At 40.9% G+C, this 23162-nt stretch overlaps 1 protein-coding gene across 2 annotated transcripts in view; it reads left to right on the top strand.

The window, feature by feature from the left end:
• Positions 1 to 7208: 7208 nt before the first annotated feature.
• The window catches only part of HIPK1 (homeodomain interacting protein kinase 1), a 47468-nt gene continuing 31514 nt past the window's right edge, over positions 7209 to 23162 (top strand). Inside the window, exons 1-3 of one of the 2 annotated variants that reach the window (XM_060027576.1) lie at positions 7209 to 7234; positions 16741 to 16793; positions 17782 to 18859. In XM_060027576.1, the coding sequence (XP_059883559.1) occupies positions 17784 to 18859 (1076 nt within the window). In that variant the 5' untranslated portion in view covers positions 7209 to 7234; positions 16741 to 16793; positions 17782 to 17783. Of the gene's footprint in view, positions 7235 to 7430; positions 7634 to 16740; positions 16794 to 17781; positions 18860 to 23162 lie in introns of those variants that run through there. The other variant, XM_060027571.1, reaches the window with a different exon arrangement.

The following is a 23162-nucleotide window of genomic DNA, read 5'->3' on the forward strand; positions in this document are numbered from 1 at the left end:
TCCCTCATATAAACATGCTGCTTTGCTACATCTTTAAGAAGCCAATTTAATTTATTTTTAGAATTTAAGGATGACCCCATAGATCTATGAAGATCTTGCAATGAAGCTTGAAGTTACTGGGAGACAAGAAGTTCCCTAGAGATCAATTAGTTATTTGCTTCATGATCTGTGGGAAAACTTGTACTTTTCCACAAGGAGACTGAAAGTGATTTAAGTCCCTTTAGGGAAGAAAATCTGCCTGACTGGCCTTGGGGAACCATCTCTTACTCCTGATCCAGACTACCCTTTGTGGTAGGAAATAGAAGATAAGTGAATCCACTTGTTCAAGAAAAGGGATTTAGACCTGGGTTCTCTATCTCAAGTCCACCCCCAAAGAGACAGTTCTCTCTGCATTCTTGGAGTGGTTCATAAGCAGGAGAAATTCCATCTGGAGGTCCATTTAAAAGAAAAATTATTTTACTGAACTATAACTGATTTTCAATGTGTGAATTTCTACTGTAGAGCAAAGTGGTTCAGTTATACATATATATATGTACATATATGTACATATATGTGTGTGTATATATATATACACACACATATATATACACACACACATATATATATATACATTCTTTTTCATATTCTTTTCCATTATGGTTTATCACAGGATATTGAATATAGTTCCCTGTAAGTGCACATATTTCCGATGCTATCACTAGTGAGTAACTGTCAGTCCGTAACCTGTTCCCACCTCTCACCCTCTCTAACCACCACCACCACAAGCTGTTTTGTCTTGGGTTCGTGGCACTTCTCCCTTTCTCTTCCATAAGATATCCCACCTACATCACTACAGAATGATTCTGCTTGCCCTTATTAGTATCTGTATTTACAGCTGCCCGTGGGGGATTTTCATCCTCAGAATGGTTAAGCTTGTCTTTATTTTGGCCACAATGCTTTTATTTGGATACACCCTTCCACCTTGACTATCTCATTCCTGGGTAACTTTCTCTTCTTTGACCACATCCTGGACCCACCAGATCACAGAAAGCTCCCAGATTCTTGGGCTTGGTTCTTTCCCTAAACGGATAGCTTATTGAATCAGCTTTCAATCACACAAAACTTCTGGTTAGCCTTGGGTTAGTGTTTCCCTTGCAGTATCCACATATTTAAAACACTATTGTATTAGGGCTATCTAACCAGTCCTAATTCCTCCCATCAATTTATAGTAACTTTGGGGAGTGGAGGATGAAGTCTGTCTCCAGTGCTACAACCCCATCCTTAATGTGCTCACTGAAAGGTGTGCTTCTAAGAAGCCAAGAAAATTGGGTCAGGCTCACTCACTCTACTAACCAGGCTCTGTAGAAACAAAGCATGAGGGTGAGACCAGACGCCTGGTGCTTAGGGAGTCGGGAATATAAGGTTTGGAGAAAACCTGCTAAAAGGTCTGAGCACCCAAAATTGCAAGCAGGGGTTCCCCTGCCAGCCAACAATGCTCTAACACCAGTTGGGTGTCCTATAATTCAACTCAGTTCTGACACTATCTACTCGGAGAGGACATCAGATCTCACAGACTAAGGCTTCAGTCTCACAAGCCTGCCCCTGCCACCACTTGAGATGCCCATCACAAGTCCAGGTTATCATCTGTGCTTCTGACCGATCACTATAGATTGGAGGTTTCAATGACCCCCTCTTTGGGTTTGATTAATTTGCTAGAGCAACTCACAGAACTCAGAGAAACATTTTACTCACTAGATCATCAGTTTATTATAAAAGGATGTAACTCAGGAACAGCCAGATGGAAGCGATGCATAGGGCAAAGGATGTGGGAAAGGGCCAGGAGTTTCCACCCTCTCTCAGTGCCACTCTCCCCATATCTCCACCTGTTCACTTCCTCCTTCAGAACTCTGTCTTCATCCTGCATGACTTCAACATTCTGGCCTCTCAGTTTCTTTGACCTCCTCATCTCCAAAGACCTTATTTCCCTCTCTCTACCTTACCACCCTGTCATTATCATAAGTTGTACTACATCTGAAATCTCAAATTTAAACCCTCTTTTCTCCCAGCTTATCTGCTCAAGTACCCTCATTGCCAATGTTTTACTGTTCATAAGCTCTCTCTGAGCTTCACTTCCTACCTTGACTGGACTGTATGTTACAATCCATCAATATAATATCACTCCCTTGCTCTCTTTCACTCAAACTTGCCTCGAAAAACTCCAATTCTGGATAAATCATAATATCTATCTACTCTTTGCCTGCACTAGAGCAGCTAGATGTTGCTGGAGAAATCATTCAACCAGGCTGACTGGTTTCATTTTAAAGTCATGATCTCATACACCAGAATGGCGTTCCATACTGCTGAGTAACCCTATTATGTGTCTCTAGTAAGCTTGGTTTCCTATTCTCCCTTTCCTGTTGCTTTCCCCTCCTACCCACACTATCATCTGTCAGTATATCCTGTTGACTGTACCTTGAAACATATCCTGAATCTTATTTCTTTTCACCATCTTCACCGCTATCACCCTTGTCCAAGCAACCTTTGTCTCTTGTCCGAGTTCTTCAGTAGCCTCTTAAATGTTCTCCCTGCTTCCAACACTGCCCCCCTCCTCTCCAAATACACAAGTAGAGTCCCCACAGCAGCCATGACATAAATCATAGCATGTTACTTCTCTGCTCAAATCCTCCGATGGTTTCCCAGCTCACTCAGAATAAAAACCAAAGTTCTCCTGGTGGTCTGAATGGTGCCCACCATCTGCCGGTTCCTCTCCTCCTCGTCTCCCACACTTCATTGACTCTGCTCCAGGCACACTGACCTCCTTGCAGTTACTGCAATGTGCCCGGTAAGCACTCACCTCACTTCTTCCCTCTCCCTACCATCTTTTCCACCCAGGATACCCACATGGCTCCCTCACCTCCTTCAAGGTTTTGCTCCGTGAGGCTATTCCTGGTCATCGTATTTAAAATTACAACCACCTTGCCTGCCACTCCCTCTTTCCCTGCCTTGCTTTTTCTCCATAGAGCACTTCACATATGATATCATTTACCTATTGAGGTTAGTGTGTGCCTCACTGTACTAGAATGTAAACTCCAGGACTCTTTTTTTTTTGTGTCTGTTTTGTTCACTATTTCATCCCTACTGTCTAGAACACATAGCACGTTCTTAATGATAAACATTGGGTGAATGAATAAATGAATCAATCTGAAGGAATGGATGGATTGCACATCCTTTAGGCAATCCTTCCTCAATAAATACTATTTCTCTCCAAGAGGGAATAAAGCAGAGTTCATAGCCCTCAAGGGGCTGACAACCACTGAATGCTTAGTTCGGCAGATACTGTATAAATATTATCTCTATAACTGGCAACTACCCTATGTGAAAACTAGTGTCCATAAATCCCTTCATTCATTTGTTCATTCAACAAATATTTATTGAATACCTACTATGTGCCAGGCATGTGTTCCAGACATTGAGGATATAAAACAGTGAACAAGACAGAAAATGTCCTGCCCACATGGAACTTAAATTCTAAAAGAGAGAGACAGGCAGTATACATGAATAAATATCAGATAGTGATACTTGTTAAGAAGAAAATAAGACTGGCTAATGGGGGTAAAGTGCAGTTCAGATAAAGGTCAAGGAAGTGTCCCTGTGGAATAGAATAGAAACAGACTCACAGACATAGAAAACAAACATGTTTAACAAAGGGGAAATAGAGGGGGGGGAGGGATAAATTAGGAGTATGGAATTAACAGATATAAACTACTATACATAAAATAGATAAGAATCAAGGATTTACCGTATATCACAGGGAACTATATTCAATATCTTGTAACAACCTATAATAGAAGATAATCTGAAAAAATATATATATATAACCTAATCACTTTGCTGTACACCTGAAAACTAACACACTATTGTAAATCAACTACACTTCAATTAAAAAAAATATTATCACCCAATGAGGGACAGAGACATTCATTTAACTTTGGGTGTGATACCCTGAGAAGAACGCAGTGTCATTATTCTGGCCGGAAATGGATAACTTGAACCTAGTAATGAAGAAACATGAGATAAACATAAATGACAAACCTAAAATGAGGAGCATTGTGTTATTTTAAAGACGGAATCTGTATTCTTCAAAAATATCAAAGACAAAGAAAGGCTAAGGATCTCTTTCAGATTAACAGAGACTGAAGAGACTGACAATTAAGTGGAATATTTGATTCTAAACTGGATCTTGTGCTGGAAGAGGAAAAGATGGTAAGAAAGACATTATTGGATTGACAAATTTGGAATACAGATGGTAGATGAGATAAAAGTATTTTATCAATGTTAAGTTTCCTGGAATTGATAATTGTACATATTGTGTCTGTAAAAGAATGTATTTATTCTCAGGACATTCAAATATTAAGGGATAAAGGGGCATGACGTATGCGATTTACTTGCAAACGGCCAGATAAAAATGTGTGTGTAATCTATTTGGCTGAGAATGCAAATGTTAAAGCAACAGGCTCAAAATGTTAATAAGTAAATCTGAGTAAAGGGTATATGGGTGCTCCTTTTACTATTCTTGCAACTTTTCTATGAGTGTGAAATCTTTTCCAAATAAAAAGTTTCCTGGAGTCTAGATTTGAAAAATCAGTGAGGATTCTCTCTTGTTGATTCAAAGGATTTGCCCACGTTCTGCCTCCTATTCTTTACTTCAGGCCTTCACTCTCATCTGGTTTTCCCAGTTTTAGAACTGTTGGTTTCTACTTGAATTCTCTTTTTCTTCTGGGTCCCTTGGATTTACTACTTGTTTGGATAGTTTGCCTAGCTTTCGGACTCAATTTCTCTCAAGACACAGCCTTTTGGTCAGCTTCTCCTACTTGGCCTTAAACACTGCAGCTCCTCAGTGACTTCTAGTCTACAACGCTGAATCTAGGCCCTAGAGGGATATCACACCCTAGATGACACATCAATGCTTCCAACTGGCAACAGCTCCATCTCCCTCTCCAGCTGCCCGACTTTGGGAGGAAATAGTTCACATATCTTCTCCCTTCTCTCCATGTTCCCTGCTTGGTCAAACCCTCATCACAGTTTTCTAATTAGACTCTCTTTGTCCAGTCTTTGCCCACTCCAGCCTGCCATCCTCCTCACTGCTACCAGTTCTCTCTTTAAAGCACAGATTCCTTCATATTACCTGTCTGATTAAACCTCCACTAGCTCCGCATTGCCTTTCAAAATCTGACTCGGCCTACCTTACTGTTTCCATATTCTGCCACTTCTCTGCTGAACTGTATGCTCCTTCAGGGCACAGACCATACCCTTTTCTTCTTTGTTATCTTTAATTCTAACACAGTATCTGGCATACAGAAGATACTCAATAGATACTTGCTGAATTGACAAATGAACTCTAGTTACACTAAACTCTGAAATTTCTTTAAGCGTACCATGTTTAAACATCACCTTCTCTGAAGATCTTCCCTGACTCTGTCATTCAAATCTTAGATATATGTCCCCATGCATTGTTTTTCCTCACTAGACTGTACTGTAAGCTTTCTGAGGGAAAAGATCATGACTTATTCATCTTGCATCTGACTCAGTGTGTAGGAGAGTACCTGGCATCAAGCAGAGAGAGTTTGTTGGATGGATATACGAATACTGGAGAGAGGAAAATAGATTTTAAGATCTATCTATTTTAAAATATATTTTAAGAAGGTCTCAATGTAGTGAGACAGACTGAGGAAATGACCAAAGAACAATGAAAATAGAGATCAACAAGTAAAATAAATAAGGTACAAGAAGTAAATGAAGTAGTCAAATGATGATGCAGAACTGAATAACCAGAATCAAGTGGGAGTCAAAGAGGAAAGTCTTCCTAAAGGCAAATTTTGAGATGTGTTTGAAAAGAGGAAAGGGACATAATGTGGGAGAGTAGGAGCTTAGAGGCCTGTCATGGAGTTGGGTTGAACCAAGGCATGGTAAGCAATTAATGTTTTGGAAGCCTGCTTTTCAAGCAGGATCTGTTCTACCCCAGAGCTCAAGTTCTGCCTTTTTCCTAGCTCCCCAAGCAGGCATGTTCACCAACTCTCCATGTCTTGAGGTTTCCCAGGTCAGTCCATCGTAGGACTTTATGTTCTCTAAGTTTCTGTGAAAATAAGCAAACAAACCTGCCCTGTGGGATTGAATACTCTTGCTAACCCTGGTCTTCTAGGGAAATAAAGTTCCCTGTTCCCGACAAAACAGAACTGCTCCCAGTGCTGTTAAGCCAGGAGAGAAACCCAAAGGTAGCATAACCACTTTAGCACATCTTCACAAAAATTATCTCTTCCATCCAAAGAGGTCAAGGATGTATAATGAATGACAGCTGAGAAATATAACCCGATAGCAGAATCTTGTCTTAGCCACATCTGCCCTCTCCTTAAAGCGTATATGCAAATAAATACCCATGGTGCTGCACAGCCACTTTCTAGGGCACAGATCCTTGTCGCCTCCAGCACTTGCGGGATGGAAAAAAATATACTACCATCTCCCTACAAATGTCCCACTCTTTAGGAATCAGCAAGAGGTATATCTGAAGTTTTCCAGAATTTCTTGGCCCAGGGAGATGGCAACTGTCTTTCTATTAGGATAACCTAGTTTTCACGCAGTGTTTATTTTTCCAGAATGTTGTGTGCCCAACGCATTCCGTTTCCTGAATACCCGGTTTTGCTATCTCCTGGTAGAGGAGAGAAAATTATGTATTAGCTCACTGCGGGTTTTGAGGGGGTTGGGTTCAGAGCACAGCTATTCTTTCTCACCTCCTAATGCAAACCCAGGTTCCCAAGGAGGCAAGGGAAGAGCCCGCTCAGGGGCTCCTAATGCGTGTGGAGGCTTACAGATCCTATACACCGCTGTCAAGCAGCTAGAACGTCCCTAGATTGCAACGATACATCAAAGCCTAAACTGAGGTAATTCCTCACCAGCAGGGGGCTTCCTCGGTAAGCACTGCCTCCCCGCGCGCTGTCCAATCTCTGGGGGTGTCACGCTAGGCGGTGGTGATGTCACACTGGCGGGGATGACATTTTAAAGCTGGACCGCCACACCGCCACCAAGCACCTTTAAATCACCGCGGAGTCGGCCGTGAGGAGGGGGCGGGGAGCCGATCCCCCCACTCGATCCACGCTGGCTCCCCACGGAGGCCCCCCCACTCCCCCTCCCACTCCCCTCCCCCTCCCACCAGTACTATGAAGTCATCCTAACCTGCCCGCTCTCCGACACTTCCGCCTCAGTAGGTGTCATGGCGCGGGGCTGGGGACTAGTTCCCGCGAGGAGGGGCCGGCCGGATGGGGGCGGCCGCTCGGCGCTCAGCTCGTCGAGTCTGGCGACAACGGCGGCTGCGGAGTCAGGGGCCCGGCGGTGGCCCCGGACGGCAGCGGGAGGCTGAGGCGGGAGCGCGCGGTGCTGAGGCGGCGGCGGCGGCGAGAGGCCGGGCGGCGGAGCTGGGGGGAGGCTGAGGGGGCTCCCCCCGTGGGACGGGCGCGGGGACGGCTCCGGGGGGCGGGGGCCGGGGCCCGGGCCGGCTCGCGCGGGGGGTATGATGATCCGGCGGCGGGGCCCCGGATCTCGTCTCCTCCGCCGCCTCCTCACTGCAGCCCCAGCTCGCGGCTGAGAACCAGACACACCGGCGGTGAGTCGAGGCGGGGGGGAAGTGGCCTTGGCAGGGAGCGACCTCCCATCGGCTTCCCGCGGCGGGGCCGGGCCGGCCACGGGCTCTCCGGGGCGCCCGGCCTGCGGGGGGAGCCTCCCTCAGCGGCCCCCACCCGGGACCAGGCGCCGAGCCCTGCGCCCCGGCCGGTGACGGCCGCGGAGGGGATAGCGTTCCCAGGAAAGTGGGGAGGCTGCGGGCTTGTTTTCGGGGCAACTCCCCCGTGTCCTGCCACTTCTCTCCTGGGCGTGTTGTTGTCCTCAGATGACAGGGGACCGCCTGGCGTTTTCTCACCCGGCCGGTTTTTTCTCGGCTGTCGTGGCCGGTTCCCAGTGTGTGGTTTGTGCGTGTGAATTTCACAGCTCTGCTTAGTGCCGTGTTTGGGGTTATTTGTGCTGTTGGGGACCAGGAAGCGGTGTCTGGAACGGACGGCCGCGGAGATGTGGGTGTGGGAGTCCTCCTATCCTCTCCACTGCTGTTATTTAATCGTTAGGTTGGTAAATTGTAATGATGGTGGAGACTGCGTGGGACCGGCCCACCTAATGTATATCTATGCAAGGCAGATCTAGATGTCTGGCTCAAAGGGAAACTTTTGCTGTTTGACGCCACTTTCCCAAAGCTTTCGTTTAAAAAAAAAAAAAAAAAAAGGGAGGGGGGCGGGGAAACAACCAAAACTCTTGGTAAGGCCCCCCGCTGTTCACAGGTCTGTGGGAAAGAGGCCGTTTTTTGTGCCTAGCAACCAAGACTTGGGGCTCGGTCTCCAAGAGCGCTGGTCTAACCTCCAATTTGTTGTGGTGACAAACCGTGAGCTCTGGCCTGTGTTTACGCTCGGCGCGCTTTCTTTTCTGTTTAGGTGGGGGAAGGGAGGAGGGGCTAGAGGAGGGGAAAAAAAAAAAACCACCGCAAACTCGTGTCTTTACTCCACTTAACCCCCTGACTCAGTTGTAGATACTCTTTGAGGCAGCCCTAGATGCTTTTTCTTAGTGACACTTTGGGAATTTTCAGTCATTGCATCAAAATACTAATTTCAGCTGTAGAATCTTCTGCCCAATCTGTCCTTTATCTTATTTGTTTCCTGGTAACTGATGAAAACAGCAGCATGGCTTCCTTCTTCTGATGAAGTGGGGTTTAAATTAAGTGGCTGATGCCCTCAGTAGAACCTACAGTTTTGCTCTTGTTTGTGTGTAAAGCTATTTTTGATTCCTGGTCTGTAGTGGGTTCTTTTTTTTTTTTTTTAAGATTATAGAGAATGCAAATCTTTACCAGCTCTTTTTCATATGTAGGTCTAAAGCTTTCTGTAAAACATCTAAAAATCTACTAACAAGTCATATAATAGTTGTTAATTCAGCTGGTGATTTTGGAGATACCTGTAATCATCTCAGGGTTCTGTATTATAAAACTGGTACAACGGTATGATGAAAGATATCACTGACTTTAAGACACTGTTCCAGGCTTGAAGGATATTTTGGTAAAGTACTTGTGGCTGGAACTGGAGGCAGCCACGCCAGTAAAACATCTTACCAGTAGAATGGTGAATGAGATGTTGTAAACATACTGAGTCTGATTAGTAAGTAGGACTTTTGCTGGCAATATCTTCATGAATAGTTTATCCTGTCTTTGGACATTGTAGTTTTATGGATTGCAGAGCAAGTTGATTGGTAATTTGAGATTGAAAACCAAGCCAGAACTCTCTCCTAAAAGAAAAAAAGATAATCTCAATATTCACAATTCTCTGGAAAATAGACTTCTTTTATTCTCTGGTTTTGTTTTCATAAGCACAGCTTAGTCAGTGGTTGTGTTGGTAGAAATCAGTGAGCCAAAACTGCCTTATAAACTTCTTACAGTTGGAACTTGTGCAGCTTGTTGTTAGTTATATATCGTAACTGGTTCTTTTGTAATTTGAGGTAATTTTGCAAACATGAACTTCCTGATTGGCCCTTTATTTTCATTTTCATGACTATATAAAGCAATCCACTTTTAAAAAAGTTACAGTTATTAATTCTTCCCCAGTTTCTTCCCTTAAATGTTATGCCATTCTGAACACAAGTCATCAAAATAATTTTTCTCTCAAGTACCACTTCAACAATCACTGATTTGCTTTTCGCTCCTTTTTTTGTTTTTTAGTTTTTGTTCCTAATCTCCTATCTCCCTAAATGCCTTATGTATTTTTGTAGAGCATAATTTGGCACTTAAAAATTTTTACATCCTGTTTTTTTATATATATTTTTTGTGTCATATCACCTAAGCAACATTTTAAGTTCTTTGAAGATAGGGAAACTTAGGTGTATTTCTTTTGGATTCTTTAAGAGCGCCTTGTACAGTGCTTTCCCACCATACTTAATGAAAAAGAATCAGAAAACCTGAATTCTTTGCCAGCATTACTACTCATTAGCTCTGTGTAAAACTTGTTTGGCTTTCTTGGGTCTACTTTTTCTCATCTTGGAATTACAGGGTTTTAGAAAGTCTTTTAAGGTCCGTTTTAGCCGTTAGAATCCCTGTACTTTTTTTGCCAGTGTCTTCTGCTCCAATCAAATGCATTACTCTAAATGGTTTTTCATTTTTCCATATCCCCTGGCATACTGGCAAAAGTTATCTCATTCATCTAAGACCTTCTACCTTCCATCTGCCAAACTGTCGTTACCTTAGTTGAGTCCTGTTTTCCTTAGGCCTTTTCTGGCTGATCCAAACAGGGTTCTATCTTAGTGTTTATGTTTCATATTGATTTGCTAATTTGTCATTTTTGTTAATTTGTCATTTTTCTTATGATTGAAACTCCGAGGTATAGTTTTCTTTATTCTAAACTTTATAGACCTTATAGACTGTCCTGTGCACATACTAAGATAGTGCCATTTTACCAAATACAAAAAACACTTTTCTTTTGTTCTGTTGCTATAGATTCTTCATTCCAAATAAATCTAAGAGAGCAATTGAAATTTAGGAAAAAATATCCTGCCTAGAAGGAAAACGCCACTCAGCCAGTTTACCAAAATATTACAGAATTGGTTTAAATGGCTGTAAATTACATAGAATTGTAGAGTTCCTTCTTTGTCAGCTACCACCACCTATTCCACACCCTATTTTTGCATACTAGTTGAGGAACTGGCTCTTTCACATGGTTCCATGTGAAGGAAGTGCTACAGGAAAGGGGGTGGGGAACTTTGATTCAAATGCCAGTCATCAGGGTTTCAAGCTTATTTTTTCCTTCTGTATCACTATACTTAGAATAAGTATTCTCTTGTAGACAACAGACTATAATTTCTATCTCATGTGAGTATTTCTCTAATTTAGCCAGAATGACTTCTGAGATCCCCTTACATTTATATATGGAGCAGTAATGTGATCTCTTTATAGTCATTCATTCTAGCAAACATTTGACACACGCTGTGTGCCAGCCATTGTGATTGATGCCGATGATACAAAAGAAGAAGATACCTATTCTGCTGTTGGGAATTGCCATCATGGAACTTGCAGTTTAGAAGAGAAGTCAACTTCTAAATAAGTATTTATTTATTTATTCTAAGTATGACTACAAATAGTCATACTTAGAATAAAAATCCAGAGCGACCGCAAGTCAGTATGTATTCTGGCCCTTGTCTGCCTTTTTGTGTTCTGCTTCTACTATTTTTTCCCTTGTTCCGTTCCATCCATTCTGGTCTCTTCTTCAGATAGACCAAGAATGTATCTCGGCACTAACTGTTCTCTCACTGGGATGGCTTCTTCTTGTCAATTAGGTCTCAGCTTTAAGTGCCACCATCCTACAGTGCCTTCCCTGACCACCAAAGAGTATCTCTCCCCCTCCCACCATCTCGATCATGTCATTGTGTTTGTTTTCATCATAACATTTATCACTAGCTGCCATTTTCTTGGAGAAGAGGTGTTTATCTCCCCAGTAGAAAGTAAACTCCAGGAGATAAGGGATCTTGTCCATCTGGAACCACTGTTATCCCTGGGATCTAGAACAGTGCCAGCAGACATACTAGATGCTCAAAATATGTTTGTTCAATGAATAAATGAAATAAATAAGTACAAGTGTGGTAAGTGCTACTACTTCTGTAGTAGAGGATCCTGTGGGAGCCTTTATCAGGAAATCTAACCTAGTGGTCTGGAGAAGGCTTTCCTGAATGTATTTGTCAGCGTAGGGCTGGCTAAAGACTCCTTCAGTCTTGCTGAAGGAAAGTTGTTTTTCTCTCATGTAACAGCCTAAAGTAAATGTTCCAGGTTGAAGTGAGCATTCCTGCTGGGCAGGTTACTCTGCTCTACATGATCATTCAGGTACCCATGTTCTTTCCATCTTGCTGCTCTGCCAACCCTTGAGTGTTGTCTCAGGGCAGAAACTGGATCTCCATGGGTTCCTCCTGGTGGAAAGGGAGTGGAACACTAAAGGCTCATACGTCACTTTTTATTGGAGGGAGGGACTGGTAAAATGTTGTCTAGCCTTGTGCCTGGGATGAAGGAGAAAGTAGATTGTGGTCCAGACCAACAGCCTGTGCCACATTGAAAAAGTGAGCTTTAAGTAAAGGCTAAAAGGATAAGTAGTAGTTAAAAGAAGAGAAGACAGGGTAAAATGAAGTTCAGAGAGGAAATGTTATGTATGAAGGAACTGGGGCAGGAGAAACATTTCGAATTACTAGAAAAGAGAGTGCCTGGGGGAAAGAGTCAGTGAAACGAGGCTACAAAAATAATCAGGGTCCAGATCTTATAAAGCTTGACAATCCAAATTAGAGATTTTGGACTTTATCTTAAAGTTTTTATTTTATTTTGCTATTTTATTTATTTATTTTTGGCTGCGTCGCGTCTTCGTTGCTGCACGCGGGCTTTCTCTAGTTGCTGCGAGCGAGGGCTACTCTTTGTTGTGGTGCACAGGCTTCTCATCACGGTGGCTTCTTGTTGTGGAGCACGGGCTCTAGGTGTGCGGGCTTCAGTAGTTGGGGCGTGTGGGCTCAGTAGTTGTGGCTTGTGGGCTCTAGAGCGCAGGCTCAGTAGTTGTGGTGCAGGGGCTTAGTTGCTCTGTGAAATGTGGGATCTTTCTGGACCAGGGCTCGAACCCGTGTCCCCTGCATTGGCAGGCGGATTCTTAACCACTGGGCCACCAGGGAAGTCCCTATCCTAAAGTTTTAAATGAGGGATAGATAATGCATTTTTAAAAGCTTCAGTTGTAAGGTGAAGAATGAATTGAGAAGGGACCTTTAAAAAAACCCTTCAATTGTAAGGTGAAGAATGAATTGAGAAGGGCTAGAGAGTACCATTTGGGGAAAGTTAGACTGTTGAACTAAGTAGTGCAGGATTGTGCAGTAGGTGGGAGATATTTGGTGTTCCAGTGAGAGTTTTCTTCCCAATCTTATCTTTTTCCAGAATGTGTATTCTTATTTGCCCACTTTAATGATATGAATACTCTTTATATATCAGTGTGCTGGAGAATATGTACATCTGTGTACATGTCAGCTGAGGGCAAGTGCTAGAGGAAGAAATCAATATGCAGTACTGATGGTAGGTTATTTAGATCATCAATTGTTAAATTGTATCAAAAAGTCAAAGATGACTCCAAGCAAAAGCATTAGGAATTTATTATTGGTATGTCCAGGAAAAGATGGAAGTGAGTCAAGACTAAGGGCAAAACACTGATAAATGATTACCTCCATTGTCATACTCAGCTATTTCATTCATAGTTATAATATTTGAATTCTTTATGGTAAGATTATCTAACTGTAGTGCCCAGAGGATGGGGCACCCAGTAAATGTTGTTAAATAGATGTGCCCATGGCAGGGAGTGGAGAAGCTGTTAGTTTGACTGTTTTTGAAAGCCTTGGAGTCTAGCAAGACTCAATTCTCTTTTTAGCAATACCTACAAGTACCAGTAGCCTTTTGCCTTTTGTTCTAGTTTGGGATTAATGCAGTGGGAAAGTTTGTCATTATATTTAGACGGTTAAATCCTTGGAAAGTCAGGTTTGAAATGAAAAGACTAGTTTATTGCTAGAGTCAAGAGGGGAAACATTTTCAGGAAGTTAGCTTTTAATTTATTGGGAGCTGTTCTCATGTGAATTGAAAATAGTGTAATGTGCTTAAGGGAGTGTGATACATTGTAAATTTCCCACAGATGTTAATTCTATTCCATGGTTTTGTTTGGGAAGTCTCAGCCTAGGGAGAAAACTGTCTCTCACCCCCCCACCCCACCCCCTGCAAAAAAAAAAAAAAAAAAAAGAAAAAATTTTTGGGGGACATAGTATCTTTATTTCGTGTTTAGAAATGGCTGTTTTTAGCGGAATTTCAGAGTGTTATATAAATAAGAGTATAGATTTTTCTGGGCAATTTTGATTCTGTATTTGCTTCTCACCTAGTGCTTGTTGAGGTCAGGCTGAGTCTCAGCCACACTGTAAGAGTCCTGGTGGCATGACATTGACTTCAGTACCATACACCCTTGCTGGGGGGAAGGCCAGTGAAATTCTGGGTTGTTATTTCCCTATGGGTGGACTTAAGTTTGTCTTACTGAGTAAGAATTATATTTATTTATATACTTAAACTTTTGGAGCAGTTTCCTAGAACTTGTGCTTTTTGCAGTACTCAGTGTGAATTTGAAGCCATCAGTATCTGTTATTTTGTTCACTGGGTGAAAGGTTGTCATTAACATTCCTCTGGTAAACAGAATACTTTTGAAAAGTGTCCAGTTATGATCATCATACTTTTAAAAACTTGGAGCTACATTTCATGAATTCTTTTCAGTATAAGCCCCCATATTCCTATACATAGCTACAAACTGCAAATTTTGTATAGTATTCAAATTTTTTACTAAATACTTTTAGGTACATGAAGGTTGTGCTTATGTATTTTGATAGATTGTTAAAAGTAGTAACTCAACAAATATACGATGGAAAACAAATTTCAAACATTTGCTTCCTTTTCGTTGTTCAGAAATTGGTTTGATATTATGACAAGAAGTATTTTTGCATATATTAATAGGTAAATTTTGTAAAGGCACTACTTGATTTCAGTTTTTCTCTCATTATAGTTTGGTATTATGTCAGCGATATAGGTAGAATAAGATGATTTGTAAATCTGTAACCTAGGAGTTAAATTGCAATAACATTTAAAAAAAATATTTATTTATTTTGGTTGCTCCAGGTCTTAGTTGTGGCTCCAGAGCTCCTTAGTTGCGACACGTGGGCTCCTTACTTGTGGCATGTGAACTCTTAGTTGTGACATGCATGTAGGATCTAGTTCCCTGACCGGGGATCGAACCTGGGCCCCCTGCATTGGGAGCGCTTAGTCTTATCCACTGCGCCACCAGGGAAGTCCCGCAATAACATTCTTTTAATTTATACTTTTTTTCTCTTCAAGGTTCATATAAATTATAGAAACTCTTGTTTAAAGTAAATCCAGACAGCATTTTAGAAATTGAAGGTTGAGGGTTTGTTCTTTCTTCTAGCTATCTGGTCCAGTGCAGATGGTTTTTAGTTGCATTCAAGCACAAAGAAACGTACACTTTGTTTTTTTATGTTCTGTAACATCCCTTGTCATGTTTCCTTCCTTTCTAGTTGTGTGTGTTTATTCTCTTATGACTAATAAAATTACACTGTGTGTACTAGAGTGGAGGCTTCCCCCATATCTCAAGGACTGCACAGATAAAAGAGAGGGACGTCAAAAAACCAAAACAAAAGAAGCATTTGAGAATCCTGCAGTTTAACATGAGTAGTAGGGAGTAGAAATGAAGTTGGTAGGCAGGGGTCAAATCACCCAGCAAATACTGAGTGTCTGTATATTGTCAGAGTCTGTGGTAGGTTCTGGTGATAAAAGCAAAAGAACAAGACAGATATGGTACCTGCTCTCATGGAACCTTTACAGTATCTGGGGATGTAACATTAAATAAATAATGTTATAAGATAGGTACAGGGTGTTGTGGGAATGCAGTGGTGGTGATGATTGTGGGGAGAGTGTGTGTGTGTGTGTGTGTGTGTGTGTGTGTGTGTGTGAGAGAGAGAGAGAGAGAGAGAGAGAGAGAGAGAGAGAGAGAGAGAGAGAGGGAGGGAGGGAGGGAGGGAGGGAGGGAAGAAACAGTTTTCCTAGCAGAGAGTCTCCAACATAGAGGGCCTCCCAAGAACTGAAACAAGGGGCAGTATGACTGGAGTGGTGGAAGAATCGAGGTGGGGAGATTTTGGAAGACAGCAACTAGATTTGTGGGGAGCTTATTAAAGCAAGTTGAGGATTTTGGATTTTATCCCTAAAGCAATCAAAGACCCTGGAGGCAGAAGGAGGGAGATGGTTAACAAAGAGCAGTCCTCCAATATATAATACATAGTTTAAAAGCAAAGGTCCCCTGAGTGCATTCAGGATGAGTTTGGAGGCTCCTGGCAGTTTGAACTAGAAAGGTTCCAATAAGGGTAGAGAAAAAATGGCTGATTTGAAATATGCTTAGGAAGTAGATAAGATTTGTTATAGGTTAGATATGGGGATTAAGAGAGGGAAACAAGGGAGGGGAATGAGTCAGGATAATAATATTAAGTGAATTTTTGGCACTAAGCATGTCATGTGTATTAAATCATTTAATTCACCATTTTATAGATGAGGAAACTGAGACTCATTGCCTCCCTGATTTTTTAGCTTGAGGTGTTAGATGCATGATGGTGTCTCATAATTGAGGTAAAAAACTGGGTGTGGGGTGGAGGCTCAGAAGTTTAATTCTGGACATCTTGAATTTGAGATGTCTCTGAGATATCCAAGTTGAAGTGTGGAGTGGTTATTTGAAAATAAGGATTTGGAGTTCAAGAGAGAAGTCTGGGTTAGAGAGGGAAATTTGTTACTTTTTCGCAGATGACTAATGCTGGGAAGTAGTGAAAAGGGGGAACATGTGGAGCAAGAGAAGAGGGATTAGTGTGGAGGCCCGAGGCACCTGAGGGTTATGTGATTCAGAAGGAAGAAGATAAATATGAAATGGCTTGTATGCTAGGTCAAATGTTTGGACTTTATTCTGAAAATATTAGCTTTCGGATTAGTCTTTGGGCTTATTGAGCTTGAGGTGTCTGTGGGACATTCAGGGACAGAAAGGTGGGCAGTTTTTATTACTTTTCCCCATATTTTTCTAAGGATGACTTCCCTAGGTTCTTCAGAAGATCCCGTCTGGGCTTTGCCTCATCCTGATTACTTTCTTCTGGTCAGTTTATCAATGGTCCTTTTACAACATAGTGGGCAGAGCTAGACACTGTTTTATTTGTGATCTGAGCAGAGTGGGTTGCCTTCACTTTGCTACATTCTGGACACTGCTTTTTCTGTGAATATAGTTTAAGATTGAATTAGCTTTTTAGGGGAGGGGAACATTATTACATAATGTTTCTCTTGCTAACAAAGTGTTTTTCATATATGATCCTGTGAAACCTTGTATCTCTTATCCTTGTGCTTTGTGCTAGCCAGATTTTGGACCTAAGTAGGAAGTCAATATTTGTGTTAAATGTCATCAGCTAGATTTACCTTATGGTTTCTGCTCTTTGTGATCTTTTTGGACCTGTTACTTAGCAATATTGAGTATCCTGCCCAAATTTGGTTCATCTATGAATTTTATAAGCATGTCATCTATGTCTACTTTTAAATAATTGATTTAAGAGCTAATCAGGGCAGGAATGAAGACAGCTGTGGAATGAACTCTGGGGCCAAAGAGCTTGGGTTTGAATTCTAGTGCTGCCACTTAAGAACTGTGTTATTTTGGGCAAATTCTTTTAACCAGTCTGTGTCTTAGTTTCCTCATCTGTAGAATGGAAATAATGATAGTATGTTTTTCAAAAGGTTGTGGTGAGAATTAAATGAGTTATGTGTATGAAGTGCTTAGACTACCACTTGACACATACTAAGTGATCAATCATCTAAGCTATTGTTGTTGTTTTTATCTTATAAACCATCTTAGATGTTCATACTCTTTTAACAGTATGTCCTATTATTGCTGAGTCTCAAAAAAGTGATTCAGGATGTGTAATTAGACCAAAAAGTTTATCCTTCTATAATAGGAAACATGTTTTGGAAAATGTATAAAATAAAACCTCAGCCAGATATACGTTTACTTGTTTTTTTCTAAACTGAAAGTTTTCTGATATACTAATTGAGGGGTTGTATAAAATTGAGGGCCTAATTCTTCCTCTTTCTTGATGTAGGTATGGCATCACAGCTGCAGGTGTTTTCCCCCCCATCAGTGTCGTCGAGTGCCTTCTGCAGTGCAAAGAAACTGAAAATAGAGCCTTCTGGTTGGGATGTTTCTGGACAGAGCAGCAACGACAAATACTATACCCACAGCAAAACCCTCCCAGCCACACAAGGGCAAGCCAACTCTTCTCACCAGGTAGCAAATTTCAACATCCCTGCTTACGACCAGGGCCTCCTCCTCCCAGCTCCTGCAGTGGAGCATATTGTTGTAACAGCTGCTGATAGCTCTGCCAGTGCTGCTACATCAACCTTCCAAAGCAGCCAGACCCTGACTCACAGAAGCAACGTTTCTTTGCTTGAGCCATATCAAAAATGTGGATTGAAAAGAAAAAGTGAGGAAGTTGACAGCAACGGTAGCGTGCAAATCATAGAAGAACATCCCCCTCTCATGCTGCAAAACAGGACTGTGGTGGGTGCCGCTGCCACGACCACCACTGTGACCACAAAGAGTAGCAGTTCCAGTGGAGAAGGGGATTACCAGCTGGTCCAGCATGAGATCCTTTGCTCTATGACAAACAGCTATGAAGTCTTGGAGTTCTTAGGCCGGGGAACATTTGGACAGGTGGCCAAGTGCTGGAAGCGGAGCACCAAGGAAATTGTGGCTATTAAAATCTTGAAGAACCACCCCTCCTATGCCAGACAAGGACAGATTGAAGTGAGCATCCTTTCCCGCCTAAGCAGTGAAAATGCCGATGAGTATAATTTTGTCCGTTCTTATGAGTGCTTTCAGCATAAGAACCATACCTGCCTTGTGTTTGAGATGCTGGAGCAGAACTTATATGATTTTCTAAAGCAGAACAAGTTTAGCCCACTGCCACTCAAGTACATCAGACCAATCTTGCAGCAGGTGGCCACAGCCCTGATGAAGCTCAAGAGCCTTGGTCTAATTCACGCTGACCTTAAGCCTGAAAACATAATGCTGGTCGATCCAGTGCGCCAACCCTACCGAGTGAAGGTCATTGACTTTGGTTCTGCTAGTCACGTTTCCAAAGCTGTGTGCTCAACCTACTTACAGTCACGTTACTACAGGCAAGTGGCAAATGCTAAAGAGCATGTCTTCAACTAGAGATCTGTCTTTATATTTAACATACATTACAAAGGGCTATGTATAACAATGAATTTATTTACAGATTTCAACACAGAATAGGATAATATACTTTAGTATTATCCTAAATATATTTAGTATTTAATATTCCATGTGTGTGGCATTCCTATATGTAACATTATTTTATTTCTGAAATTTTAACTCTAGAAAAATTAATTCAGTCTGATTCTGAAGGTTGTTCCTAGTTGAATTATAGTAGCATCTGGTTCCTTCTTTACTACCGTTATACCTAATTTTCCCATTTTAAAGTATCTTTAAATATATAAGATGTTTACTTATATGTGATGAATTTGGGCATATGCTGCTATTTTTCCCAGGTTCCTCTCTTGGCAGGTAAGATGCCTTGGGAATAATTCCAAGTTTAACTCTAGCAACGTTTTATTATTTTACATTTTCTTTCTTGCATAATAGAGAGAATTGGATTAGATGATTGCTAAGGTCTCTTCTCGTTTTAATATTCTCCATAGTCCTTTGAACTTATTTGCATATGAACTTATTTGGTTCCATAGTCCTTTGAACTTATTTGCATATGAACTTATTTGGTTATCCTAAAATGGCCTTGACCCAAACACCTTATACTTTAGTGATTTATATTTCCATATTGATACTTCTAATAAAGCTACCTTTTCAATATATAATATTTATTGGGACAGAACTTAAATGCTGGTATGTAGAATTTTGTCTGTACTGTAATCAAGGAGTATTACTGAAAGAGAAGACGGGAAAGTCTTTAAATGAGCTTTTATTTCTCAGTACGTCATTTATCTGTCTAGTTATTAATTTTAAAGAATCTGATATTTATTTTAATGGTCATGCATTAAACACAGATTGTACACTCACCCAATCACGAAGTGAAACAATAAAAAAAGATAACCCACAAACTAAGTTTTATCAAGAGATATGTCCAACATGCCAAATGCCTATAATAAATTTTGAGGAAATAGAAATTCTGAACTAAGAATTTTATATTATGTGTGAAAATAATGTAAGGACATTTTAACCTGTATAGGGACTCAGAAAATATGCCATCTACATATTTTTGTTTTTCTAATTGTGATAAAACCTACCTAACATGAAGTTTACCATTAACATGTACCATTCAGTGTTGTGAAGTATCTTCATAGTGTTGTATAGCCTTCACCACTATTTCCAAATGTTTTTTATCACCCAAAACAGAAACTCTGTAACCATTAAGCAGTAACTACTCCACCCTCCTACCCCCTACCCCTGTTACCTCTATTTGACTTTCTGTCTCTATGAAATTGCCTATTCTAGATATTGCATATAAGTGGAATCATACAATATTTCTCCTTTTGGGTCTGACTTACTTCACTTAGCCTAATGTTTTCAAGGTTAATCTCTGAAATTCTGTAGCATGTATCAGAATTTCATTCCTTTTCAGGACTGAATAATATTCTATTGCATGTATATACCACATTTTATTTATCTATTCATCTGTTGATGGACACTTGGGTTGTTTCCACATTTTTGGCTATTGTGAATAATGATGTAATATGAACATTGGCATTCAAGTGTTTGAGTCCCTGTTTTCAATTCTTTTGGGTATAAAACTAGAAGTAGAGTTGCTGGGTCATATGGTAATTCTTTAACTTTTTGAGGAACCACCAAACTGTTTTTTCTCAGCCATTGCATGATCTTATATTCCCACCAGCAATGCATGAGGATTCCAATTTCTCCATATCCTCACCAATACACCAACACTTGTTATTTTCTTTCTCTCTCTTTTTTTTTCTGTTTTTTTTTTTGGATAATAGCCATCCTTATGTATGTGAAATGATATCTCATATAGTTTTGATTTGCATTTCCCTAATGTTTAGTGATGGTTAGCATCATTTTATGTGCTTATTGGCCATCTGTATGTCTTCTCTGGAGCAGTGTCTTAAGTCCTTTGTCCATCTTTGAATTGGATTGTTTTTTGTTGTTGCTGAGTTGTAGGAGTTCTTTATATATTCTGAGTATTAATCCCTGGTCAGATATATGATTTGCAGATATTTTCTCCCATTCCATGGGGTTGCCTTTTCACTATATTGATAGTGTTGTTAGCACAAAAGTTTTAAATTTTGATGAAGTCCTATTTGTCTTTTTTGTTGTTGCTTATACTTTTGGTATATTCAAGAAATCGTTGTCAGGGCTCCCCTGGTGGCGCAGTGGTTGAGAGTCCGCCTGCCGATGCAGGGGACATGGGTTCGTGCCCCGGTCCGGGAAGATCCCACATGCCACGGAGCAGCTGGGCCCGTGAGCCATGGCCGCTGAGCCTGCGCGTCCGGAGCCTGTGCTCCGCAACGGGAGAGGCCACAACAGTGAGAGGCCCGCATACTGCAAAAAAAAAAAAAAAAAGAAATCGTTGTCAAACAAATGTCATGAAGCTTTTCCCCATGTTTTCTTCAAATAGCTTTAGCTCTTATATTTAGGTTTTTGATCCATTTTGAATTAATTTTTGTATGGTATAAAGTATGGGTCCAATTTCATTCTTTTGCATGTGGATATTCAGTTTTCCCAGCACCATTTGCTGAAAAGACTGTCCTTTCTCCATTGAATGGTCTTAACACTCTTGTCAGAATCCTTTGGCCATATATATGAGGGTTCATTTCTGGGGTCTCCCTTCTGTTCCATTGTTCTAAATGTCTGTCTTTATGCCAGTACCATGCTTTTTTGATTACTGTAGCTTTGTAATAAGTTTTGAAATCAGGAAGTGTGAGACCTCTAGTTTTATTTTCTTTCAAGATTGTTTTGGCTGTTTTGGAGTCTCCTGAAATTCTATATGAGTTTTAGGATGGACTTTTCTATTTCTGAAAAAAACATCATTGGTGTTGATAGCGATTTCACTGAGTCTGCACATCACTTTGCGCAGTGTTGACGTCTTAACAACATTGTCTTCCAATCCACCCTAATCTGTTTTTATCTATTCTTTTTATAGTTTTCTAAAGCTCTATCACAGTAATACTTGATGAGCCTAAGGCAAGTGGAATAGCAGCTCAGGCATTCCTTCTTTATATAAATTTTATCCACAGTGGTCCTGTGCATGTTGCATTGTTGCTTTATTAGAGTCCATTAAATCCTCACCCTCTTGTCTTTCAGAAAACCTCTCTGAAATCCTTTTGACCATTGAAGCATTCTGGCTCCAGAGCCAGCCTTCCTCTTACCCTCCTTTTTACATTGCATTGTTTACATTGCTTCATCTTGCTGATAACATGCCAAAGTACTATCAGTTGACGTAAATTTTTGCCACCATGCTGTCTCTGTTGGCCATGGGCACAGCTAAATAATTCAAGCAGTTAAAATAAAGTACTTTATTTCCTAGCCCACTGTAAATGTAAATGTAGACTAATTCCAAGAAAAGTTGCTGTCGTTGGGGCTTGAGTTTCAGGCACAAAGGTTTGTCATGCTTACAAGCTCAATGCTTTTCCATTCTGAACAGGCTAGCTGGCCTTAAAGCTGAGGTCACTTTGTTATGTACGGAAGGACAAGATCTAGATAAGGAAAACATATTTTCAGTTTATCCTAGACAAACAAACAATCCAGTTTCATCTGACACTGAAACCACAGTTAACACCTAAGCCACAGATGTAGGAAGTTAGACTTTATGTAACATCTCTTATTTGGTTTGATGCCTCTGAGATGGGTGGGAAGAAACAAGAGTGTTCATGAAGATGAGCAGAGAATGATTTGTGCTGTTAAGTGATTCCAACCTTAGCTTGCTCTGGGTTCCAGTGAAATAGAGCTTTATGACTTAGGTGGAAGTTTTCAATTTAAAGGAGTTTGAAGTTGGGAAATCAAAATGCAAGGATTGCTATTTCTACCTCCTGGTTATAGCAGTGAGAGCCTGTTTAGTATTTGTTCTCAAAGGATGGGATGTATCTTCAAAGAGGAGGGTCACCATGTCCAAAGTACAATTAATGCCATTTTCCTACTAAAGGGAAGACTGCTAGTTTTGTTTTCCTTTTTCCTGTGCTTTAATAGGTAATCTTTTTTACTGCCCAGTTGTTAGGATGTCAGAGCTGGAAAGGGACCTAGAAGAGTAATTAACTTATTATATAGATGAAGTAGAACCACAATTTCAGTGTATAGTTTATATTGAGGGATTGAGAAATATTGGAGGCCAAGGGGAAAGATGATATAGTAATGAAAATATTATCAAGAATCTTGATTTGAATTCAGAGGTTAAAACATTCAGTCTTTAGAGGTGAACCTGCTCTAAATGATGTT

The sequence above is a fragment of the Delphinus delphis genome, chromosome 1 (assembly GCF_949987515.2).
Source record: "Delphinus delphis chromosome 1, mDelDel1.2, whole genome shotgun sequence".
NCBI lineage: Eukaryota > Metazoa > Chordata > Mammalia > Artiodactyla > Delphinidae > Delphinus > Delphinus delphis.